This window comes from Camelus bactrianus, chromosome 5, assembly GCF_048773025.1.
Source record: "Camelus bactrianus isolate YW-2024 breed Bactrian camel chromosome 5, ASM4877302v1, whole genome shotgun sequence".
NCBI lineage: Eukaryota > Metazoa > Chordata > Mammalia > Artiodactyla > Camelidae > Camelus > Camelus bactrianus.
The window spans coordinates 26,218,427-26,242,338 of NC_133543.1; the positions used below are offsets into that span (position 1 = coordinate 26,218,427).

The 23,912-nt window shown below is 38.5% G+C and overlaps 1 protein-coding gene across 1 annotated transcript in view; it reads left to right on the forward strand.

The window, feature by feature from the left end:
• THSD7B (thrombospondin type 1 domain containing 7B) overlaps nt 1-23,912 on the forward strand; it is a 763,775-nt gene that overhangs the window by 272,850 nt on the left and 467,013 nt on the right. Inside the window, exons 4-5 of the mRNA XM_074363581.1 lie at nt 480-728; nt 13,570-13,739. Coding sequence (XP_074219682.1) covers nt 480-728; nt 13,570-13,739 — 419 coding nt within the window. The remainder of the gene's footprint in view (nt 1-479; nt 729-13,569; nt 13,740-23,912) is intronic.

Consider the following 23,912-nt stretch of genomic DNA (forward strand, 5'->3'; position numbering starts at 1 on the left):
GAATGATTTAATCTTCATGACCTTAAGTCTTCTTGTCTGTAAATGGACATAATAATATGTAAACTCATCAGATTGTTGTAAGAAAGTGTCTGCAAAGTACAGCACAGGTGTCACACCGAGCAACCAGTGAGTAAATGGTAACTATAGGCTGGATCCTAGGTGAAAACACAGAAGAAGAACCACCCCCATTATTTCTGATGATGCTCTGGACAAGGTACCAGATGGACTCGCCTTACGTATGTGTCTTGCGAGAGTGAAGTAACTTCACAGTTTAAAGTGAAATAGAGCATTCATCCTTAAAATGTATGTCCTCCAATATTTCATCATGATGCCTCTAACATTTTCAAAAAGTCCTTCTACTTGAAAGCTTACGCTAGATCTCAGATTTTTTTTCCCTTTTTTTCCAGAATAGGCACTTCATAATGTTGGTTGAATCCACTTAATCTATGACCTGCTGTTTTCTGCTTCTGTTCTTTCAGCCTTTGCATGCAAGATTCCTTCCCTTTGACTGTCCAGTCCTGCATCTTGCCAAAGGACTGTGAAACCACCGAGTGGTCCTCCTGGGGCCCCTGCTCTAAGACGTGCCGTTCGGGGAGTCTCTCACCAGGATTTAGGAGCAGGAGCCGGACTGTGAAGCACATCGCTATTGGAGGTGGAAAGGATTGCCCTGAACTGCTCGAGAAAGAAGCCTGCATTGTAGAAGGAGAACTCTTGCAGCCATGTCCCAGGTATTGTGTATTCTTTGGCGTGAGTATTCGATGTTCCATATGACCTCATTTTAGGTGGTGCAGGGATGTTAACGGTGACTGTAGCTATGACTCATATTTGTTGAGTCTTTACTCAGTACACAGTTTCAAAGTAAGCAGTACAGCACGGTGGGGTAAGAGCATGGGCTCTGTCGATTCCCTGGCCACCAGTCCTATCTCTGTGCCTTTCTAATTGTGTGAATTTTGGCAGATGACTTACATCTAGTGCCTCAGTTTCCTCCTCTGCTAACGGTACTTCATCCACCGCCTGGCACATCATAAATGCTTAATGGCCATTAGTTATTACCTGACATATCACACCTAGTTTTTCTGACAGCCTAAGAAGCCATTCATAGCATCTTCATTTTGCAAATGAGGACACTGATGCTCAGAGAGAGGAAATACTTTCTGAGGTTACATAGCTAATGAGTGGCAGCAGCTTGATTCTAATGCTGCTCTTTCTGTAAAAGTCACTGCCACCCTGGGGCACTGCTCCTATGCCAGAGTCCCTAGGGAACCAGAGACTGTTGGGGAAAGGATCGACATAAGTTAGTAGCTATATTTTAATATCTTGATATTGGTTATATTCTGCCTGGTTGTATAGCCCTCGGTAAAGGCCTCCATTGTGTTTTCCTCTGGTTGTTGGCTCCTGATGGGCCCAGTCTGATAATAACAGAAATCACTGGGACTGGTTATTCAGAAGTCTTTAGGGATGAATGGGTGCTAATGTGTTCAGTGGTCCTGAACTATGTCTTAAATCTGTAGCTGTTTTAGATAGACCTTTTCTATAGTTTCTGATAGTGTCTAAGATTTGAGGTCATTTTCTGAGTGAAAAATAAAATGAGGCAAAGAAGTAATCACCTGGGGAGACGTGAAGGGGAAGTGGGTTCACACTCAGCACGTGTTGTTGATGGGCCTGGCTCTTCCTTACACGGGAAATAACGCCTGTGTGGGGCGGGGGGTGGGTAGAGGAGCTAGTTTCTGGTTATAGGTTCTTAGTCACTCACTTCCTTTGCCTCACCTTTGAAATCAGACTCAATTTAACATACTCCTTACATATGAATTGTTCATTCTTTACTAAAATGACCCCTTCAATTTGTATCATTTCTTCCCTGAAAAGTAGAGAAAGGAGATGTAGTTCATGATCCTTCACAGAGTAACCCACCGTCACAGAATTCTCCCAGTCTTTTCACGACACTAATTCTGGGGCAAAGCGTGGGATTGGAACTGAAACCTGAGGGCTCTGTCCCTTTTGAACCTGGATGGACCTTGGGTGAATTGCAGCACCCTCACTTGTTAGCTGTGTGTCCTTGGGCAAGCTCTGCGACTTCTCTAAGACACTTCCCTCTTCAACAAAATGTGTCTAATTAGACTGGCTGTGTCGAAAGTTGAACAGCTGCAGACTAGCACTGTCTGTCCCAGTGCTCAGCACGTAGGAGGCACTGCGAGAGTACTGGTCGACCCTTATTGTTGCTATTTGCAGGTGAGTTCACTTCTTCCAGAAGGAGAATCCCTCCTTTCCTGGGGAGGCATACTGTGGTAACTTAACGGTTATTTCTTTTGGGTGATCTGGAGATTCTTTTTCCCTACAGAAGCCTAATTTAGGAGGGTTCTCAATGTTAGGCTGCTGAGAATAGAATCTGGGTTTAATGATGACCATGGCATTGGTGCTTTTTTCTTTCCTTTCTTTCATGGAATGGCTGATGACCTTTCCTGATATTTTCAATAGTTTTTTGATTTAAGGATATCCCTCCACTTTTTTCTACTCTTTTCTTTGTTAATAACTGTTATAAATCTCTTAGAAGTCAGAGTGGTGCCTCCTTGATGATGCTGAGAAAGTTGAGTTGGATCAACTTTTGTTAAATAATGGCTATCTTTTATGGGGTATCTACTGTTGGCCAATCACAATCAGAGATTTTATAAAGATTATTTAGAATAATATAGAGTTTATTATTCCAAATGGGACATTTTTTGAGAGTAAAAGGGATGTAAATTGATATTGTTCAGATTCAGTTTGAAATCCATTTGGCTTCAAAGTCAGTGCCCTTTCCAGTACATCACACTGCTGCTCTCGGTAGTCACAGTGAAGTCACATGCTCAGATGAAGGGATATACACACATATACACATATTCATATGTACCAGTTTTTCCAACAAAAACACGTGGAATGGTGATACTTCCAGAGGTACCCAAGATTAATTTCTGTATTGAGATTCATTTGCTTGAAACTCAACATCTGAAAGCCAGGCCTGACACAGTTCATTGGAGATGGACCTGGACCTCTAGTTCTGCTATTTGGAAAAGTTACTGAGTATGACATTTACTAAAAGCCTTCTCAGAGAGTGAATCTGTAGGAAATAAGAGTCTTAGAAAATTGAATACCAACTCGATACCAACCAGTGTTTCCTAGGGAGAATGATGTGTTAACTAATGATACCACTTGGTTGTGGAAAGGAGAATGCGTAAATAACAGCAACCAAATTAGCATCGGCTGACATTCTTGTTTGTCTGAAATCCGAGCTGTGGCCTCTACCACAGGAAAGCGTAAAGGCGATGTGCTAACTCTTGTTTCTAGTTTGACACTAGTGATTAAAATTCATTGTGAACAAGGGAAATGGAAACAAAAATCTCTTAGGGAACAAAAGTGTCCATTTCTCCTTTTCCAGAATTCATGAGCAGTTCGTGTGCATCAAGCAATCTAATTCCCCATCCTTCTCCCCTGCAGGGAAATGTCCTCTCTTAGAATATGGTTTGGCTCTTACCCTTCCACCATCTCTGTGATAGGAGACATGTTCCTTTATTCAGTAAATACACTCTGAGCTCTTGTGATGTGCCAAGCACTACATTAAGTGTTTGGGATACTCCAGGGAACAGATTAGACAACCGCCCCCCAACTCCCATCTTGTGAATTTTAGTGAAGATATACCAAATAAATGTACTAAACTATATACTTTGTGTATGAGATTTGGAAAAAATAAAGCATTAGAGCAGGGTAAAGAGGAGAGGTTTCTGGGATGCTGTGATTAGACAGAATTAAAGATGGTTATTAGAGAAGCCTCATTTGAACAAGCAGGATCTGGGCCAGAGTGGCATGAAGGAAGGGAGGAAATTAGCCTTTCAGGGAAGAAGAGGAAGAGTATTCTAAGAAGAGGCGAGGTAGAGGAATGCTCTAGTTCCTGCGTATTAATACTGCTCAAAACAGGTTTTAGTTGCATAGCTGGGGGGAGAGGGGATGATGCTTTGCACCAGCCAGACTCCAGTGATGAGCATCTTCACTGCAGACACCGTGGGTGTCCATCAGTAAGGCATGATTCTGTGAAAGGAACTGTGACCAAGAGGAGCCCACTCTAGAAGAGCTCCCTGAGAGCAGAACAGCAGTGCCTTGGGACAACTAGCATTAAGTTAACCTGAAAGGAGCCAGAGGCCAGCCTATGTTAAGCTAACCTGGGAAATTTTAGAACTACCTTTGATGCTTGAACAACATGGGTTTGAACTGCACAGGTCCTCTTAGTTGTGGAGTTTTTTCAATAGTGATTATTAACAATAGTACACGATCTGAGGTTGGTTGAATCCATGGCTGCAGAACTGTGGATACAGAGGGCTGACTATCAGTTATAGCACATTTGCTGGCTGCACGGAGGATGGTCACCCCCCCAACCCCAAGTTGTTCAAGGGTCAAATGTAGATCGGAGTTAGCATTGTGTAGCCTTAAGCTTGTTTCAAAAGTGTGGTATTTTTCACCAAGATATACATAGACTCCTAGAACCCCTTCCTTCAGCATTATACAGTGTACTTGTAAATTTATGCCCACACCTCAATGTAGCACTAAGAGCTCACATTGTATATTATGGGGTCGGGATGAAAATGAGAGAGATGGGATCAATCTTCTTGTCACTTGCCACGTTTTCTCTTGGTGTGTTTATCTCCTATTATTGCACAGCATGACCTTAAGCATTATGTTTTTCTCTGCCTCAAAACATTGAAAGGTATGTGTTTTATAAGGTACCTTGGCACTTGGGAACTTTCTTATGTCCCAGTTAACATTGAAAGTGTTAGATCAGAGTCTCAACTAAGAGAGCTGAAAAGCATTCTAAGACCATAAATGATAAGGTGGCCCTGTCTACTAGTTAGCATATGGAGAGAGGACACAGATAGCTGAGATGTGACCTGATACTGGAACAGCTATGACTTTAGATCCTTTGTGCTTAAGTAGAGAGCTCATTCCAGATGAAGACACTGGAACAGCCAAGAATACTGAAAAATGTCAGCATCTCTTTGGAAACGAAACCGCAGATGATCTACCAGACAATTCCACCATCTTACTAGGAGGCAACAACTGTCATGCAAAAATGGCTCTTCTACCTCTTAAATGATCATTTCAAGTTTAAAATCATATATAGGACAGCACTATTACAAGTGGCAGTGACCAACTTAGAGTAAAACTTTCAAGAAGATCTCAAGGCAGAAGCCGCATCGTTGGCAGTGTTGCATAGTCTGTGCAATATTGCTGCACAGAAAAGCCAATTTCTTAAACATTGATTCAATATTCCGTTCTGGCACTGAATAGATGGGGGCCTCATAATCCATCTCTCCTTATCTCTAGTATGTTATGAATTTATCCTTATTATGGGTGAACTAGAGATTCTTTGTAAAAGGTCTGTGCATGCAGACTCATACTGAGAAATCTGTACAGGTCTCCTGCAGCCCGCTCTGACTTGCTTGTAAAACAACCCCCTGTGACCAGCCTGTTTCACTTTAAGGCACTGAACCCAATTTTAGATTTTCTAGATAAAATTGCTTTTCCTTGAGGAAGCTCTGGGGATTAGCTGATGGATCTTTTTAGATGAATGCTGAAGCCAGGAAAGGAGCCAAGAGGAGCGATGGTGGTAAAGTTGGCTTGGTATTGGCTTCCCTTGCCTGTTGCAGTGGAGTGTGTGCTGGAACGGGGTTGGCACGTCATGAAGAGATGTTTGTTCCACACCTGCTTCAGCCTGTCACTGCTGATTGCTGGAGGAGTCAGGAAATTTCACTCTGAATTCACTTATCTTAAGAATCCTGTATAATATGCTCATTAAAAACTAGAGCATCTAGAACCTCATAACCATGTTCTTTAAGGGTGTTGAATAGTGAGTTATGTTCCCACACATCATCCCAAACCTCTGGATATGGATTTTTTTGTTTCTTTATTTTTTTCTCTTCTACCTTATAAAGGAAGGGCAGCACCTATGAAAGACCTGGCTCAGAGTAAAGGCTCCATAGATAATGGACGAATGTTCAAATGTAGGGCCGTTTGAGAACAATATTTTATGCACAGGGGACTGTATTCCACGCCTATACTTAGTCTATGATGGATGTGAGGGATTTAAAGTCATTTCTTATAAAGAGCATCTAAAATAGGCATCATCACGGAGACTAAATTAAGGATATCTACCCAGGGAGGGAATGGACCTTGATGTGACATGGTCCCCAATGGCTGCCTTGCTTTTGCTAAGTGTGTCTGCTTTTCCAGATGAGAAGTTTCTGTCTTCATTGGTTATATAAGAGTAGCTTCAAAAAGAGTGAGAAATGATCTCACAACCTGAATTTGTAAAAGTTTGCCTTCCGGAAAAAAAGCACACACACCACCTACCACGTCTGCTGTATGTTTTTCCCCTGATTGTTTACCACAGCACATCATAGGAGGTCAGTAAATGGTTGTTAAATGAATTAATGGATTCTTTAAGGAACCTTTTTTTTTTTTTAAATTGTGTTAATTAAGCAGCTTTTCTGTAGCACTTGAGGAGCAAAGGAGTCATGACCTGGAACCCTCTGGGAAATCTGTTTCAGGAAAGAAACAGCAGTTTCAAAGAATCTGTGAATTGTTTCGACGGAAGGCGACTGATGCCTTTTTTACGGAGTCCATCTGTTACTGGTGCATGTAGTTTCAGGGGTCCCCACTGGGCCACTTTCAGTTCTCCTGGATGGGAGATTTGTTCCTCTGTTGGTGTAAGAAAGTTAACGTACTGCTGAGTGCTGTGCATGGTGATAGAAGTCTATTAATAATACATATGTGGAGTTTGGCTACCAGAGCCATCTGCTGAAGAGCAAAGAGCTTTGCACTTCAGAGTAGCTTTCCATAATCAATAGTCCCATTCAATTCAATAAAAAATTACTAGAGCGTAAAATGTATAAAGCTTGATCAGTTCCCTTTATTTTGGTCATCTGTTCAGCAAAAAATTTCAAGTTAATTCTTTTCTGAATGCATTTACAACTTTAAAAGGACAACAGACATTATCATAAATTAGTCATGCTGCAGTACACTGATTTTTAATATACGCGCATTTAATTTGAATACCTTGCACTAGGGTTTCAATTCCAAGAGTGTTTGCAGATCTATACGTGCTTAGTCAAAACATGATCATTAACTAGTGCAATTACTCATTCAATCTGTCATCATTAAATCACTTAAGATCCTATTCTGTGTCGCTTTGCTTTAAATCTAAGCCTTTAGAAGAAACAGAAAAGAAACCCACACTTTGTAAGCAATTTTAAGCCTTCTGAAAGTGACAGTGCATGCATTCTAAAGGGCAGAGGTTGCTATAAAACTCTGATGGTCCTGCCATCCTACTGCTATTAGAATCACTTTATGCCACATTAGTAGGATGGAGGTCTTTTAAAAATAGTCACTAAATGTGCCTATTTTTCTAATTTTGGCTTTGCTAATTTAGGATGTCTCTATTCTGTGTTTCAGAACAATGAATCCATTCCTTACTCCTTCTACCCTCCCCCTCTTGCATTTGGAGAACAGTTTGAATACAGGATTCCTTGGGTCCTTGGGTTAGACAACATCACTCGCAGGAAGACAAGCCAGCCACCCAAACAATTGAATTTCAAGGCCTAGAGTAGCTTTTCCTAATCCAGAATTTGTCTCCTCTATCTCTTGATGGAAATATGTATTCCCACCATTAGAAATTTCTTTCTTTGGCTTAATCTTGGTTTCTTCTTTTAAAATTGCAGTATTTTTTTAGAATGGTTAAATATTTACTATTACCTTTTACTGTGTATCATGTGGATACATTTATTGACCATTTCCTAAGAGTAGACATAAATTATGGGGTACATATGAAGAAATTGTGCAGCGAGTTTCAGACATGGCAGGAAGATTCAGGAAACAGATTCTAGAAGGTAAATGAAGAAAACTGAATTTTATAGTTACAATACATGGCTGCCCTGATGTCTGGGTTCCTGTCCCCTTTCCTGGGCTGTCTGACATAAGAATTCAGTGCCAAGAAATTGTGCTGCTAGTACTTGGGGTAAAAACAATTTGGAATCATTCTTCACTCCTCTCTTTCTCTCCCACCTACATTAAATGTGTTAGAAGTGTTGGTTGAGATTAGTTTCTTGTCTCATCACAGAAAGAATTCAGAGACGAGACACGGAGATTGAGAAAGTAAAGTGGGGATTTATTAAGGGATGGATAGTACACTCTCAAGGGGAGTGTGGGCAGGCCCACGTAAGCTGAGTTTCTTTGGCAAACTAGTTGCATAGGGTGTAAAAATTAATGGGCGGAATATTCACTGGGGAAGGAGAGGTTTGGGGTCATATTCCCTGATTTTCATCCCAGCTCCACCTTTCCGAGGGAAGGAATGAATTTTGTCTTTATTTAGCCTAGATTGGAAGTGTCATGGCAAAAGTGCATGATGGGCACTTCTCATCTGCAAGGCTAATTTTATTGTAATAAGGGCATAATGAGCAAAATGTTACATTTGGACACTGGAGATTCCTGGCTTCTCCCACCTTTCTTGGCCTGTCTCCAGGACACTTATCACCCTTAAATGTGTGATTTCTTATCAGTCCTGAGGTTTCTACTTTTCTCTGCCTAAGGACCCCCGTTGTTCACATGTATGTATACATGTATGGATGTGTGGCTTCCTGCCTTTTGGCCAGTGCCCCTCTTTCTCTGTTCATTTCTAGCTATCTGCCTGCTCAAGCAGAAGGTCCTCCCCACCTTCACAGTATATCCAGAATCTCATCACTTCTCATCACATTCACTGTGACTGCCTCAGTTGAAGCCACCATCATCTTTCCTGGACTGTCAAAGGCTTCCAGATTCTTCTCTCTTAATCCACTTCCCCATAGTCTATTCTTCACCCAGGGGCCAGGGGGATTCTTTAAAAATTTCAATCGCATCATGATATTACTGCTCTCCTCAAAACTTTGCAATAATTTCCTGGCATATTTGGAATGACACTCACAGTCCTTCCCCAGCCTACAAGGCTCTCTGTAGCCTGGCCTCTGACAGCCCCTCACTCCATCTGCCTCCTGACGTGACCCGTGTGCCCAACCACACTGGCTTCTGTGCTGTCCTGGAAAGTACGAAATACTCTCCTTCTCTGGGGCCTTTGAACATGCTCCTCTCTGCCCAGCGTGCTCCTTGCCTACCTCTTCTTGTTCTCGCTCCTTCATTTTAGTCAGGCTTCTGAAGACTTACCTGGTCATGGTGCTGAAACAGCTCTCCTTGTCCATCTCTCTTTGATGGACACGTTATCTGATGCCAAGTTACGTATTGGTTCATTTCTGTCTGTGCCCTACTAGAAGGTCATTTTCCCAAGGTCAGGGGCTTTGTCCTGCTCACTGCTATGCATTTCTGTTGTCTGAAATTGTGGCTCGCACATAGTTGCAGCTCAAGAGTTACTTCTTGAAAGAAAGGAGGAATAAAGGTATGATTGAATAAGTGATTTGCTTAATATTGGTCCAGCCTGTTTCTTTGCCTACGGATTTCCTTTCTGTCATCAGTCTGTCATCAATATCTTTATATTAGCTGAAATATTCTTGTGCAAGTCATGTCTCCTGTGCATTTAGTATGTGAGTTTTAAGCACTTCCCTTGTCAGAGGTCCGGGGATCCAGAGTGTCTGACAGTGGGGCCTCTCACTAATGGTAGGGCATTGGCGTCATTTTCACCTGGATGGATGATAGCAGGTGTACATCACATTCACAATGACCAGGGAACAACATGGGAATTTGATTTAAGGGCCTTGAAAAGGCATTACTCTTCAAAAAACTGTCGTTGTACTATTTAGTGGAAATTTGAATTTTTACAGTTAGAGATTCCTTTATTTAGCTTTTATTTTGTTTCTCTTTTTAACTTGTAAATATCTCCTGAAAGTGCTAAACTTTGACCCGATGTGACCACAGTGTTTGAATCATAAAATGAGAGACTGTAAGATATTCTCAAACTGTATTTGCGCTTGAGACTGCAAGGAGAATTATTTTGTGAAATATTATGGGTCACTTGTCAGTGACAGTATCATTGTCACCAACCAAGGATTTTTCATTGTTTTTCCTTTTTTATTTTTTTGCTTCAGTTCAGAAAGCATTTCCTGAGACCAAGACCAGCATTAACTTGTCCTCATAATGGCTAGACAGCTGCCCACCCTCTACTGAACTTGCTTTCTGTATCCCCGGACCACCCTTCATGAGTCTGCCATTCGCTGTTTGAGACTACCAGAGTATCATTTCATTAAGAAGATGTGCTTTTGAATCAGATACACCTGACTCTGAACCCTGCTCTTCCGCTTCCTTGATTATGTGACGCTGGAAGAGTGCTTACTCTTTCTGCCAATTCTCCCATCTGTGAGAGAGGAAATGAAGTTTTCCTCATAGGCTTGCCGGGAGGATTGCATGTGAAGTAATGCACCCAGATCTGTTAGTGCGGTGCCTGGCACAGAGTAAGCACATAGAAAGCCTTGTTCATTATTATTATCACTCGGGCATTTGTCACGATGCCCTGGAAGCCCAAGTAAATTAATGCCTTGTCTATCCTGTTCAGCCCGACCATTTGACAAAACAAGTGGATCCTGCGGTCACAGTCATAAGGGGCTATGGGCATGGACTGATTGCTTTCATGGCATAGAAATCTCCTCCACTGCAGCGTTTCCACAGTCGATTTCAAAGTCCTGCTCACCCTTGGGGGCAAGACGCTGGCCTTCGAGACCCCTCCGTTTCCCTCCTAAGCAGAAGGACAAATGAGGCTGTGTTGAGGGGCATCAGAATTGGGAGAGCGAAGGGGGAAAGGCCTGGTCTTCGATTCTGAGTTCGTCATTGAAGATGTCCCCGGCAGTCAGGAAGCCAGGTTGTCCGGAGGCTGGAGGACTCTCCCTGTAACAACTTCTAAAGGGGGTAGCCAGTACCGTTTAGCTGAGCAGGCTCCTTTGATTTCTTATTCTGTCAGATCCTGGAGACACTTTCTCAAGTTGCGGGAGTTCAGGCTGTTTAGTTTTCATGGCTGCTGGGTGATTTGTGACTAAACATAGATAGCTCGTTTGAAAAAAAATAAAAAGGAAAGACCATGAAAAGATCCGCATTTAAAAAAGGAATATAGAAGTCCTGCCCTGGTGTGCTTTTCCCCTGCCGCTTGCTACGCTGCTGTTTTCTCTGAGGTAGTAAACAAACAGCAATAGTGACAAATGTCTTCTGTGTCTTTAGAGAATTTGTAGTTTGCCGGTGAATGGAATTTGGGTGTTTTTGGTTAATGAGATACCAACAGGGTTTTTGTTACTTTATATAAAACCAGAGTCATTAAACTTTCCTTTTCATTTTTCTCCATAATGACTTCCAAAATTCCTCCATTGCTAATTCTTATAGGGTCATGATAAATTAATTGAAAAAGTAATTCATACAGCATGGCCCATTCCTTTCAAACAAATTACACTGCAAACAGATTATTTGGGACTTGCTATGATTCTAAACTCTCTAAGTTTCTTTTATGCTCTTTGCTGCAGTTTGGTTACTGCAAGTTAGACCACAGCATTCCTGGATCTCTAATGCTAGGACTTTTGATGAAATTAATTAAATTCTCATAAAGACAATGTTAGTTTTGTGTGTGTGTGTGTGTGTGTTTGTGTGTGTGTTTTCGGTGTCAGCAATGGGTGAAAGGCAGGTGTAAAAAGATCTAAGAAAAAAGAGAACTTAACCTTTATCAAACATTTGTTACATGCCAGGATCCACATTTGGTATTATTATCCCTGTTTTACAGATGGAAAGACAAAAATCAGCCAAAGTCACATGGCTAGTAAGTGGCAAGGCTCAGATTCAAATCAGGTCGGTTTGACTCTAATGCATGATTGTTGTCTACACCACACTGCCCCCTTTCTGCCCCTTTTGCTGAACTTTTTTGCTAATTTTATCATAGGAACCTCAGAGTCAGGGCTGTATCTGACCTCGTTAATAGCCAGAGAGTTCTTTTAGGAGATCTTTGGAGCAAGAGATTTGAAATGAAAATGTGGTCACCATCCACCCAACCCACCCCTGCCCGACTGTGCCTTGCCCCAGAATCCAGAGCTTCCTGAGCCCTGGGACTCAGAGACACGGGAGATGACCCTTCTACCTGAGTGACCACGGAGCCAAGGGTGGCAGCTCCATCTGAGGGAGAAGAAAGGGCTTCAAAGCATCACCTCTGGAGAAGGACCATCTCTGGGAAGACCTGGCCTTTTCTCGGTCTCTCATGCCCAAGAATTAGGAACATGTTATTGTCTGTATTTACCTGGCAGGAGCAGGACTTGAATTCTGTACTTCAGACCCTTGTCCAGCCCCCTGACTGATGTTCCCTTGGAAAACCCTGTGAAGATGAAGTAGTGAGGCAGAGGGAGAAGAATCTTGTTACCGCAAACCCCTCAGGATTGTCCAGATCCTTTTTCCACAGTGGGCTTTCCACAAGACAAGTGATCCTCAGCTTTCAAGCTTTCTAGAATGATGGCGCCCATTGTGAGGGGCTTTGCTGACAATTTTACTCTAGTTTCTATAAGGCCTGGGCCCTGGTGACTGATGTTTATTTTTATTGCTGCAGTTTTTTTTTTTTTAATAATCATAGAACTGAAAAAACTTTTTTTCTTTAATCTGAAATGGGACAGCAGATATAAGAATGTTCTTAGATTTAGTTCATTGTTCCAGAAGTTAATGTCTGTTGGTATTTATGTGAATGCTGTAGGGTTATATTAATGCTGTGAGCTTCAGGAATGCTGTAATAAACCACAAAAGGAAATTCTGTCTGCAATAATCCTCCAGCTATGAGTGCAAAGTTGTTATGGTTGTTTTGTTTTCTGTGAGTTGTGTACAAACTTCATTGTGTTTTCTCCTCTTATTTGTATGGAAGTGTGTGTGTGTCTATTAGTGTAGATCTCAACCCATCATAAACCAAGAGGATATATTCCTTCCTATAATAATAGCATGTCTGTATATGTAAAAAAAAAAAAAACCCATCAATTAAATATAGTGGCACATTGTGAACTCACTTTTAATATGTATACCTTTATCCCAGTGGGGCCAAACAGATAGACATTCTTTCCTATATCAAGAAGATTGGACAGTTGGAGGTAATCTCTGTCCACTTAAAATAATATATTCACACATTCATACAGTGTCCTACTAATTAGGAAAGAAAGACCAACTTTCACACAAAGTCATTTAGAGGTTCGTGAAATGAAACCCCATGACAAGTTCGCCTGTTACGAATAGGCTCATTTAGTTTCCATCTCTTTCCTCTAATTTTTTTTTAATTTTTTATTCTCTTAGAGCTGTAAGGCTGAGACATATCTACCATTTATCCATATTTCCTTCCTTCATTCCTCTTGTCCTGTACTATTAGCATGATAGGCTGCTGTGATTTTTCTCCAGGAAATAAAAGGGGTTTAGTATTCAAAGCTGGTAAACTTCTTTATCAGTAGGCAGAATTTGGTCCTAGAGAGATTATTATGCACATTTGATGTCATGACTTAAGTCTCCTTTGGAATTTTATATTTTCCTTACTTCTTCTTCTTCTTCTTTTAAATAAATCAAACCGAACAGGTATTCCTGGAGGACCTCTGAATGGAAAGAATGCCAAGTCTCTCTCCTCCTCGAGCAGCAGGACCCCCACTGGCATGTGACAGGACCCGTTTGTGGAGGTGGGATCCAGACCCGGGAGGTGTATTGTGCCCAGAGCACACCAGCATCCACGGCACAGAGGCCCAAGGAAGGTAGGCAGTCAGTTCCGGGGGCAGATTCTGCTCTTGATTGGAAAGGAAATTGACTCCAACACCATCTCCTCATATTCTTCTTGATATAATGGACCCTCAGCTTTCACAATTTAATATTATATAGGCTATTTGCAAACCATTCTTAGTTCTGCTACTTGCAGTAATTTGGAATAGTTAAAAATACGAGTAATAATACCATCAACCTCAAAGGATCGTTATGAAAATTAAATGAGAAAATATACCTAAAATCTGTAGCAGAGATGAATGCTACATGCTAAGGGGCTGGCATGCTGGAGTGAGTCAGCTGGCAATGAATTAGTGGCATTTTTTTTTCTGTAAGAGTTTTTTGTGTGAATTTGTTAATGTGGAGATTTATACAGATATATCACTTCCAGATGTCAAGGATCCATTGTTTTATTGCCAGGGCTTAAATATTATGAAAAGAAGGAGGAGGAGGAAGAGGTGGAGGGGAAAAAAAAAAAAAAACTTCTTCCATTGTAGATTTGCTATTAGGCATGCACAATTCATTTGTTTCAGAGTTTGGGGTAGTGATAACATGAAGACTGAAAAACTGGCCCAGATTTATTTAAGTCAATTGATTGAAAAGCCGAGAGTGTGCAATAGTGCTTCCACCCTAGAAAAATGTATGGCCTGTTCCAGGCACGTTGGAGAGCCCAGCAGTGCCCGCTGTAGAAGTGGTCGAGGTGGGAGTGCTTTCCTTGAGTGTGCACGTACATTCTCTATACTGTAGGGCTTGGTTAAGAAGACAAGGTGTAAGCTCTCTTGTCATGAAAATACATCCACTTTGTCCTGTAAAGCGTTTCATATCAGTGCCTTTTTCTGTGATGTGGCCTCTCATTGTTCCACACGCCACGACCATAGCCTTGGATGATTCACCACATGACTCATAAAGGGGTCATCTGTACTGATTCCTTAACATTTGCTTTAACAATTGAAGTTCAGTGTCATGTTTATAGGACTGAAGTTATTTTAAAATAATAGTTAAATTTCCTTCCTTCTCTAATGTCACTTTTGGAAAGTGACGATTTACACACTTTCTCTTCTGGGATAGAACATGACTATACTTACTTCTCTGAATTTGGAAGAACAGAATTTAGATAAAAAGCTTCAGATTATCTTTTCAGATCTTGGTGGTCTTTCTGTTCCACCTTCTCCTTCTTTTCTTTTACTGTTGTCTGCAGTACTAGGGTTTTCAGGGGTCGACGTGTATATAATTCTGTAGAATTGATATGTTATGATCTAGTTTCAGCTTCAACGTTTATCTTTTATTGACATTTTCATCTTCCTAAAGTTTCTTTAGTAAAAATAGCTTTTCTAATGGCTCACCTATTTCTGATGTTTATTCGATCTGAATCTTTCCATCTTTCTTATTAGAACATGCTGGGCAGGAAGATTGTAATTAGGAGGAAAGTGGGGGGATGGTGTTCTAGAGTTGGCAATCATATGCTACGTGTAGAGGGATGTCAAATAGAGGAGGGGTGTTAAACGCAGAATTAGCAGCCTATTAAGCCCGGGTACAATATACTTCAAGCATCTCAAGAAGAGGAGGAAATCTTAGGCCAAGGAAAACTTCCAGATTAATAGCTTGGTTCATGTGGAAACAGAATGTCCTTAGAAAACGTAAGCCTGATAACCCAGTTCTCAGGGGGCACTGAGATTTGGGGACAATATGTAAACATATGAATGTATAACACAGCCCCATACGCTTGTACAAATTTGAATACAGTAGTCAAACTATTGCTGCATTGGAAAATATAGCACAGTCACATTGAATTAAAGGCATAGTATAGCTTACTACTTATCTTTGTAATCATTAACAAAGGTTTGATTTTGCTTTTGTGTGGAAGTGAGCTAGAAAGATTATTCAGCCATTACTTCCCTTTCTTATAAATGCTTTCATTTTGTAACTGTTATCATTTATGGCTATACCTTGACAAGTCTGGCAAAATGAAAATTTCTTCTTAGTTCAAGTCAAATACGTGGGAACAATTGAATTACAATTATAAGGGGCCAATGAGAGTGTTTGCCCCATTAAAGAGGCAGAATTTAAGTATTCTAACTTTTATGCTAATGCAGTAACAAATGTCAAAACTGGTGACTTTTTTTGCATTGCAGTTTTTTTGTGAAGATCAGCTTTTTTGTTGCTTGTTTTTTTAATTATTATGTTAGATTTTGGAGGGAGAGGGGATTTCAATAGCATTGATTTTGGAAATTCTTTTCTCAGTCACAATAGACTTTCCCACGATGATTAGTTTTCCTTAGGCTCCAGGATACTCTGCTCACTCTCTGAAGTGGAGTTGCTTGATTTTTCTTCCTTACAAAATCCGTCCCCACCCCATTCTCTTTGAATTAGCTGCAGTGCATTCCAAGAACCTGATCTTAGAGGAACCCACAATCCTGGGAAAAAAATAAGATCCATTTTCATGGATCTCTCATGAAATAAAATGCAATAAAATTTCTAGATGCCAGAATGAAAAAAAGAACAAAAAACAGAAAAGAGTGCTAGTTCTCTCCCAAGGGTCTCAGTCTCTTGTTGAATGCTGAGGCTGAATTGGGACTTCATGCTGTTTTGTCACCAAATTATTCTCACTAATACCCAGTTCTCCATTTGACCTCAGTTCTTGGTGTTTGTAGGAATAGTGAAATAACATCAATGGCATATTTCCCTGGTTCTGTTGTTCATTGGTCATGTGGTGTTTTAAATGTAGCCAAAATAGTACTGTAATAATTGATACGAGGAGTGTTACTAGTAATAGTAGCCAAGCCAATAGACTGTGAATGAAGATGTAGTGGAATATTTATGATTGTGTTTACCAGTTATTGTTGTAGAGAGAATTGTGCTTCTCTTTTATAATTCAGAAGCACCAGCAAGGGTGATACTGATTTATAAACCTAAAAGCTGGGATTTGGTGAGACCATTTTCTTCTTACCCTTTTCTCAGGTGAAATTAAAACCACTCATCCTGTATTCAAGGGTCATTTCTCAGAAGCTAAAACATTGAAACAATAGGCATACCTTCAAAAATCTAATAAAGATATGGAAAATTTATTCTGTTTGTGATAAAATAGCTTAGAGATTAGCATATCAACAAATGTGAAGTGAAATGTTATAGAGATATAATGTATTTGTATGGTGAAGGAAAAAAATGAACCTAAAACCTATAAACTAAATAGAAAACCTGTAAACTAAATAAAAAGTTGGGAAAAGGTATTGGTGTGGTTGCAGTTAAGTGGAATATTACCTAGATTTTTCCCCATGTTTTAGATTCATTATTTGTCATTAAATGGACACAGTTATTTCAAGAATGGATACATATAGCTTTGAATTGTTAAATGTATTAATCAACCACTTCTCGCCAGTAGGATTGAATAGTTCTTGAAAGTCCTGTGTCTTTGTCATGTTGGGCTTAAAGTTGGCCTTAAGGCAGTATATGATAAGATAATGGGACATGTCTTGGTTTAAAGTATGTTAGTTTGGTGAGTAGAAGTGGATAATAATCACAGATACACTATTTTTTTCAAAAATAATTTGTTATGTACCAGCTGTGTTTTAGGCTCTGTGCTAAACACTGGAATTATACAGGGGCCTCATTAGTTTGCAATCTTTTAATTGTGACAACAATTATACTAATAATTATGCTATAGTTTCTTAAGTACTGTATCTTAAGTAGTGTTTTGGGTCATATATATATATTTTATCTGAAAGTAATCTTCATATTGGAGTTAGTGTTTAAAGAGTTTGGAAGAGCAACAGGAAACAATGTTCTAAGTGGGGGCAAGCAGAACATATGGAAATAATGGAGATGTTTATATGCAGTGGTGGCATATGAACTGGTATTATGAGAGCACAGGATATAAAGAAGTTAAATAACACATAAAAACTAGGCTGTAAGAAGGATGTTATATAATGGTCAATGGATCAATCCAAGAAGAAGATATACCAATTATAAATGTATATGCACCCAACATAGGGCCATCTAAATACATAAACCAAACATTAACAGGCATAAAGGAAGAAACTGACATTAACAAAATAACAGTAGGGGACTTTAAAGAGTTTGGAAGAGCAACAAATAATCCACAGAGAAAATCAATAAGGAAACATAGACCTTAAATAATACATTAGACCAATGGAATAAATATATATTTATTAAAAAATATATATATATATACACATATATATGTGTGTGTGTGTGTGTGTGTATAAACATTCAGTCCAAAACTAGCAGCAGAAACATTCTTTTCAAATACATGGAGCATAGATCTTATGCTAGGCCACAAAACAAATCTCAGTAAATTTAAGAATCATATAAAGCATCTTTTCTGACTGCAAAGCTATGACTTTATAATCAACTACAAGAAAAAAAAAACTTCAAAAAACATAAGTGCATGGAGGCTAAACAATATGCTACTAAACAACCACTGAAGAAATCAAAGGGGAAATTTTAAAAATACCTGGAAACAGAACGGGGGACTATATTCAATATATTGTAGTAACCTATAATGAAAAAATATGTAAAGTAATATATGTACGACTGAAACATTATGCTGTACACCAGACATTGACACATTGTAAACTGACTATACTTCAATAAAGAAATAAAGAAAGAAAGAAAATATCTGGAAACAAATGAAAATGAAAAAAAAACAGTAATCTGAAATCTATGGGACACAGAAAAAGCAGTTCTAAGGGGACAGTTCATGGCAATACATGCCTACCTCAGGAAACAAGAAAAATCTCAAATAAGCAACCTAACCTTACACCAAAAAGAACTAGAAAAAGAAGATAGTCCAAAGTTAGTATAAGGAAAGAGATTATAAAAATCAGAACAGAAATAAATGAAATAGAAAGTGAAAAAAAAGAAAAGAAAAGAAACTAAGAAGTGGTTCATAAAAAGATAAACAAAATTGATAAACTTTTACCCAGATTCATCAAGAAAAAAATGGGAGATAAAATCAGAATCAATAAAGATAAAATCAGAAATGAAAAAGGAGAAATAACAGCTGACACCACAGAAATATGAAGGATCATAAATGATTACTCTAACCAACTATATGCCAATAAAATAGACAACCTAGAAAAAATGGACAAATCCTTAGAAATGTACACTCTCCTAAGACTAAACCAAGAAGAAATAGAAAATATGAACAGACCGATTATCAGTAATGAAATTGAATCATTAATTAAAAAAAAAACTCCCTGTAAACAAAAGTCCAGGACCAGATGAGTTCACAGGTGAATTCTAAGAAACTTTAGAGAAGAGTTAACACCTATCCTTCTCAAAATAGTCCAAAAATTTGAAGAGGAATACTTCCAAACTCATTCTATGAAATCTGTATCACCCTTATACCAAAACCCGAGACACCATGCACACAAAGAAAATTACAGGCTAATGTCACTGATGAACATAGATGTCCAAATTCTCAACAAAAATATTAGCAAATCAAATCCAAAAATATATTAAAAGGATCATACACCATGATCAATTGGGATTTTTCTCAGGAATGCAAGAATGATTCAATGTTGGTAAATCAATCAGTAATAAACCACATTAACAAATTGAAGAATAAAAATCATGTGATCATCTCAATAGTTGCAGAAAAATCTTTTGACAAAATTCAACATCCATTTATGATAGAAACTCACAACATGGTGGGTATAGAAGAAACATACTTCAGCATAATAAAGGCCATATAAAATAAGCACACAGCTAACATTCTCAATGGTACCAAGCTGAAAGTGTTTCATGTAAGATCAGGAACAAGGCAAGGATACCCACTCTAAACACTTTTATTCAACATAGCATTGGAAGTCCTAGCCACAGCAGTCAGACAAGAAAGAGAAATAAAAGGAATCCAGTTGGAAAGGACGAAGTAAAACTGTCACTGCTTGCACAGGACATGGTACTATATATAGAAAATACTAAAGATGCTACCAGAAAAGTATTAAAGCTCATCAATGAATTTGGTAAAGTTGTAGGATCCTAAAGTAATATGAAGAAATCTGTTGCATTTCTATACAGTAACAGCAAACTATCAACAAAAGAAGTTAAGCAAACAGTCCCATTTACAATCACATCAAAAAGAATAAATGTGTAGGAATAAACGTAACTAAGAAGATAAAAGACCTGTACTCAAAAAACTTTAAGACATTGATGGAAAACATTGCAGACAACACAAATTGATGGAAAGATGCACTGTGTTCATGGATTGGAAGATTAGTATTGTTAAAATGACCATACTGCCCAAGGCAATCTACAGATTCAATGCAATCCCTGTCAAGCTACCAGTGGCAGTTTTCACAGAGGTAGAACAAATAATTTAAAAATTTATATGGAAACACAAAAGACCCCAAATAATCAAACAATCCTTAAGAAAAAGGAATAAAACTGGAGGTATCATGCTCCCTGACTTCAGACTATACCACAAAGAAACAGTCATTAAAGCAGAGTGATATTGGCACAAAAACAGACACATAGATCAGTGGAACAAAATTGAGATCCCAGAAGTAAACCCACGCACTTATGTTAACTAATTAATTAATCTACAACAAAGGAGGCAAGCATATACAGGCAGGAGAAGACAGTATCTTCAATAACTGGTACTGGGACAGCCACATGTAAAGAATGAAATTAGAACTTTTTTTTCACACCATATACAAAAATAAACTCAAAATAGATTAAAGACCTAAATGTAAGCCTGGAAATCATAAAAGTCATGTAAGAAAACATAGAACATTCTTTGACATAAATCATAGCAATATTTTTGGGGATATGTCTCCAAAAGCAAAGGAAATAAAAGCAAAAATAAATTAATGAGATCTAAATAAACTTAAAAGCTTCTGCACAGCAAAGGAAACCATCGACAGAATGATAAGACAATCTACTGAATGGGAGAAAATATTTGCAAATGATATGACCAATAAAGGTTTCATATCTGAAATATATAAACAGCTCATACAACACAGCAACAGCATCAAAAGAACAAACAGCCTGATCAAACAATAGGCAGAAGACCTGAAAAGATGTTTTTCCAAAGAAGACATATAGGTGGCCAACAGGCACATGAAAAGATGTTCAACATCATTAATTATCAGAGAAATGCAAATCAGAACCACAGTGAGATATCACCTTACACCTATCAGAATGACTATCATCAAAAAGACCACAAATAACAAATATTGATGAGGATTTAGAGGAAAAGAAACCTTTGTACAGTGTTGAGGGGAATGTAAATTCATGCAGCCATTGTGGTAAGCAGTATGGAGGTTTCTCATAAAACTAAAAATAGAACTACCATATGATCCAGCAGTACCACTCCTGAGTATGTATCTGAAGAAAACAAAAACACTAATTTGAAAAGATACATGAACCCCAGTGTTAATAGTGCATTATTTATAATAGTTAATATATGGAAGCAACCTAAATATCCATCAAAATATGAGTGGATAAAGAAGATGTGGTGTATACATATACACAGTGGAATACTACTCAGCCATAAAAAAGAATTTACAACAATTTGGATGGATTTGGAGGCTATTATGCTCAGTGAAATAAGTCAGACAGAGAAAGACCAATGCTGCATGATATCGCTTATATGTGGAATCTTAACTATAAAACAATTGGATAACAGAACAGAAGCAGATTCACAGATACAGAGGACAAACTAGTGGTTAATAGTGGGGAGAAGGAAGAGGGGAGGGGCAAGCTAGGGGTAGGGGATTAAGAAGTACAAACTACTATGTATAAAACAAATAAGCTACAAGGATGTGTTGTACAGCACAGGGAATATAGCCAATATTTCATCATAACTTTAAATGGACTATAAACTATAAATCACATATGAATCACTATGTTCCATACCTGAAACTAATATAATATTGTAAATCAGCTATATCTTAAAAAAATCTAGGCCTTTTGTGTTATTATTGAGCTAAGACTTTGTTGTTGTTGTTGTTGTTGTTGTTGTTGTTGTTTTGGTTTGGTTTTTCTTGAGAATATGAGTTACACTTTGCAGCTTTTTTCCCCATTGTGGGCTTTTAAGCAGAGAATGAATCTCATATTTCAGCTGTATATAACAATATAGAAACATGAGTGTACTAAGAGATTTGCCATGAATGGTCATGTCCTATTTGCAAACATATTTGGTTATAAAAGAAGTTTTTGAGACATAAAATAGAGTAACATATTACAAATAGGTGAACAGATTTCTTAAGGGGCAGTTGAAGGACGTTCCACCATCATTTGAGGATTTAGAAATGTCCTTTACTTGTCTTTAGAAGTTGATTTTAAAGTCAATAAGCTCATTTGGGTGTGAGAACAAAGTGCCAGGAAAATAATGTGCTTAGAAATTCCCTTAGTATTGACCTTTAGAGGAGAAATGAGACTGTTTAGATGGAGTTACAGCATTTTCTCTTGTTCTAACGCTAACAGAGAAACAGAGATAACTGGATGAAATAATCTTTGCTAATTAACAGCAAGATATTGGATTGCCATTCACATGAGATCAAGAGATAGAAGACTATATTGGCTTATAACCTTTTGACCTTGGAAACATACTCAGTTATTGGGCATATATAGAATATATACGAATATAGTTCAGATATTCTCTCTAGAAGTTTGAAAGCTGAGAAAAGTTTAAAAGGAAAGGAACTTTAAATACTTAGAGGAAAGTAGAAGTGGTCACCAGGAGTCTAAGTTGAGATTGGTTTTTACTGGTTATGTTTCATTGCATTTGTATCTCAGTTTAGTGATTTTTTTTTTAATCAAGTGTCACAAACTTATCTTAGTATGATACAGCAAATTTTTATTGAATTACTGTACTTAGTGAAAATATTGAGGTGTTCCTACTTTAAGCATTCATTAGATTATCAGGCTGTTCTTGATATTAAACATTTTTAAATTTATTTAGCTCAAGGTGTTATTCACATGACTGAAATGAAAACAGGAGAGAGCTTGCCTTGACAAATGATAGAGGCAGGATATTTGAGGAGAAAGTCTGTTGAGTAGAGATTACTTCAGGGGAAAAAAAATTGCTTGTAGAAAAATGGTCTTTTTTTTTTAAACATATGAGCCCTGCTTAATTTCATCTCCTAAAAAGGAAGACTACGTTCTTCATTGTGTAATACATATTTAATCAAAGTTAACAAAACTAAATAATTCATTACCCTGTACTACTGAAACCAGAGCATATGGCACCATGGAGGGGCGTGATCGTCAGGGACCTCTACTAGATGTGAGTTTGGATTTTTTTCTTTGGTTTTACCAGTAATAGTTCAACTTTTCCAATCGTAAAATTGCACTGAGTCCTTAACCTCTGTAACAGCCCATCACTTTTTGCCTGATTTCCAGCCATTGGCATCGTTGTCTTTGTCACCCATTAGGCTGTAAGGCCCTTTAAGGACATGCCTGAGGCCCTTTGTATTTCTGAGTGCCAGCATCCATCCTGTAAATGACAAATTGCAAATACTATGGAATTCAAAATGGAAACTCTTAAAGTGAGAGAGTGAAATATTGAGTTTTGTTAAGGTACCCCCCCACCCCCCTTTTTGGGTAGTGCTGAGAAAGAAATTGTTTTACTATTGACAAAACCAAAATAATCTCCTATCTGGGTATCAGCAATCCATGCCAAGCCAGGTGGTCTAGAGGCCCTGGAATGAAATCATTTAAAATAGAAGATACGAGGATCATGAAGTGATGGAAATGGTCCAGGAGGAACGATTGAGGAAGGATGCAAACAAGAGAAAACAAAGATGGTCCCTGGGCCAGCTTGGACTGGAACAGTGGCTTTGCCCAGTGGTCTTGGCTCAATACACTAGGTAGCTGATTTTTGAGTAATTTTTAGAGTTAAATATATCCCTCTGTTGTTCTCCAGAGAAAAGAGATTATGGAAACCATAAACAATTTAATTTGAAATTAATAATGTCTATCAGTTTTTGATCTTTAATGGTCTAGGAGGGGAAGGGAGACAGTGAAACAAATAACTATAGAAATGAGGGAAGTACCTTAAGAAAAAATAGGAATTTTAGGGGAGGTTAAACCAGTGAGATGTGGTAGGGTATGTTTGTTAAAAAGAAAGCTTTTACATGGAACTTTTTAAAGCAAGGGCATTCTTTATACAGCTGTTCATAAGAAGGGGACAGAATCCCAGGTGA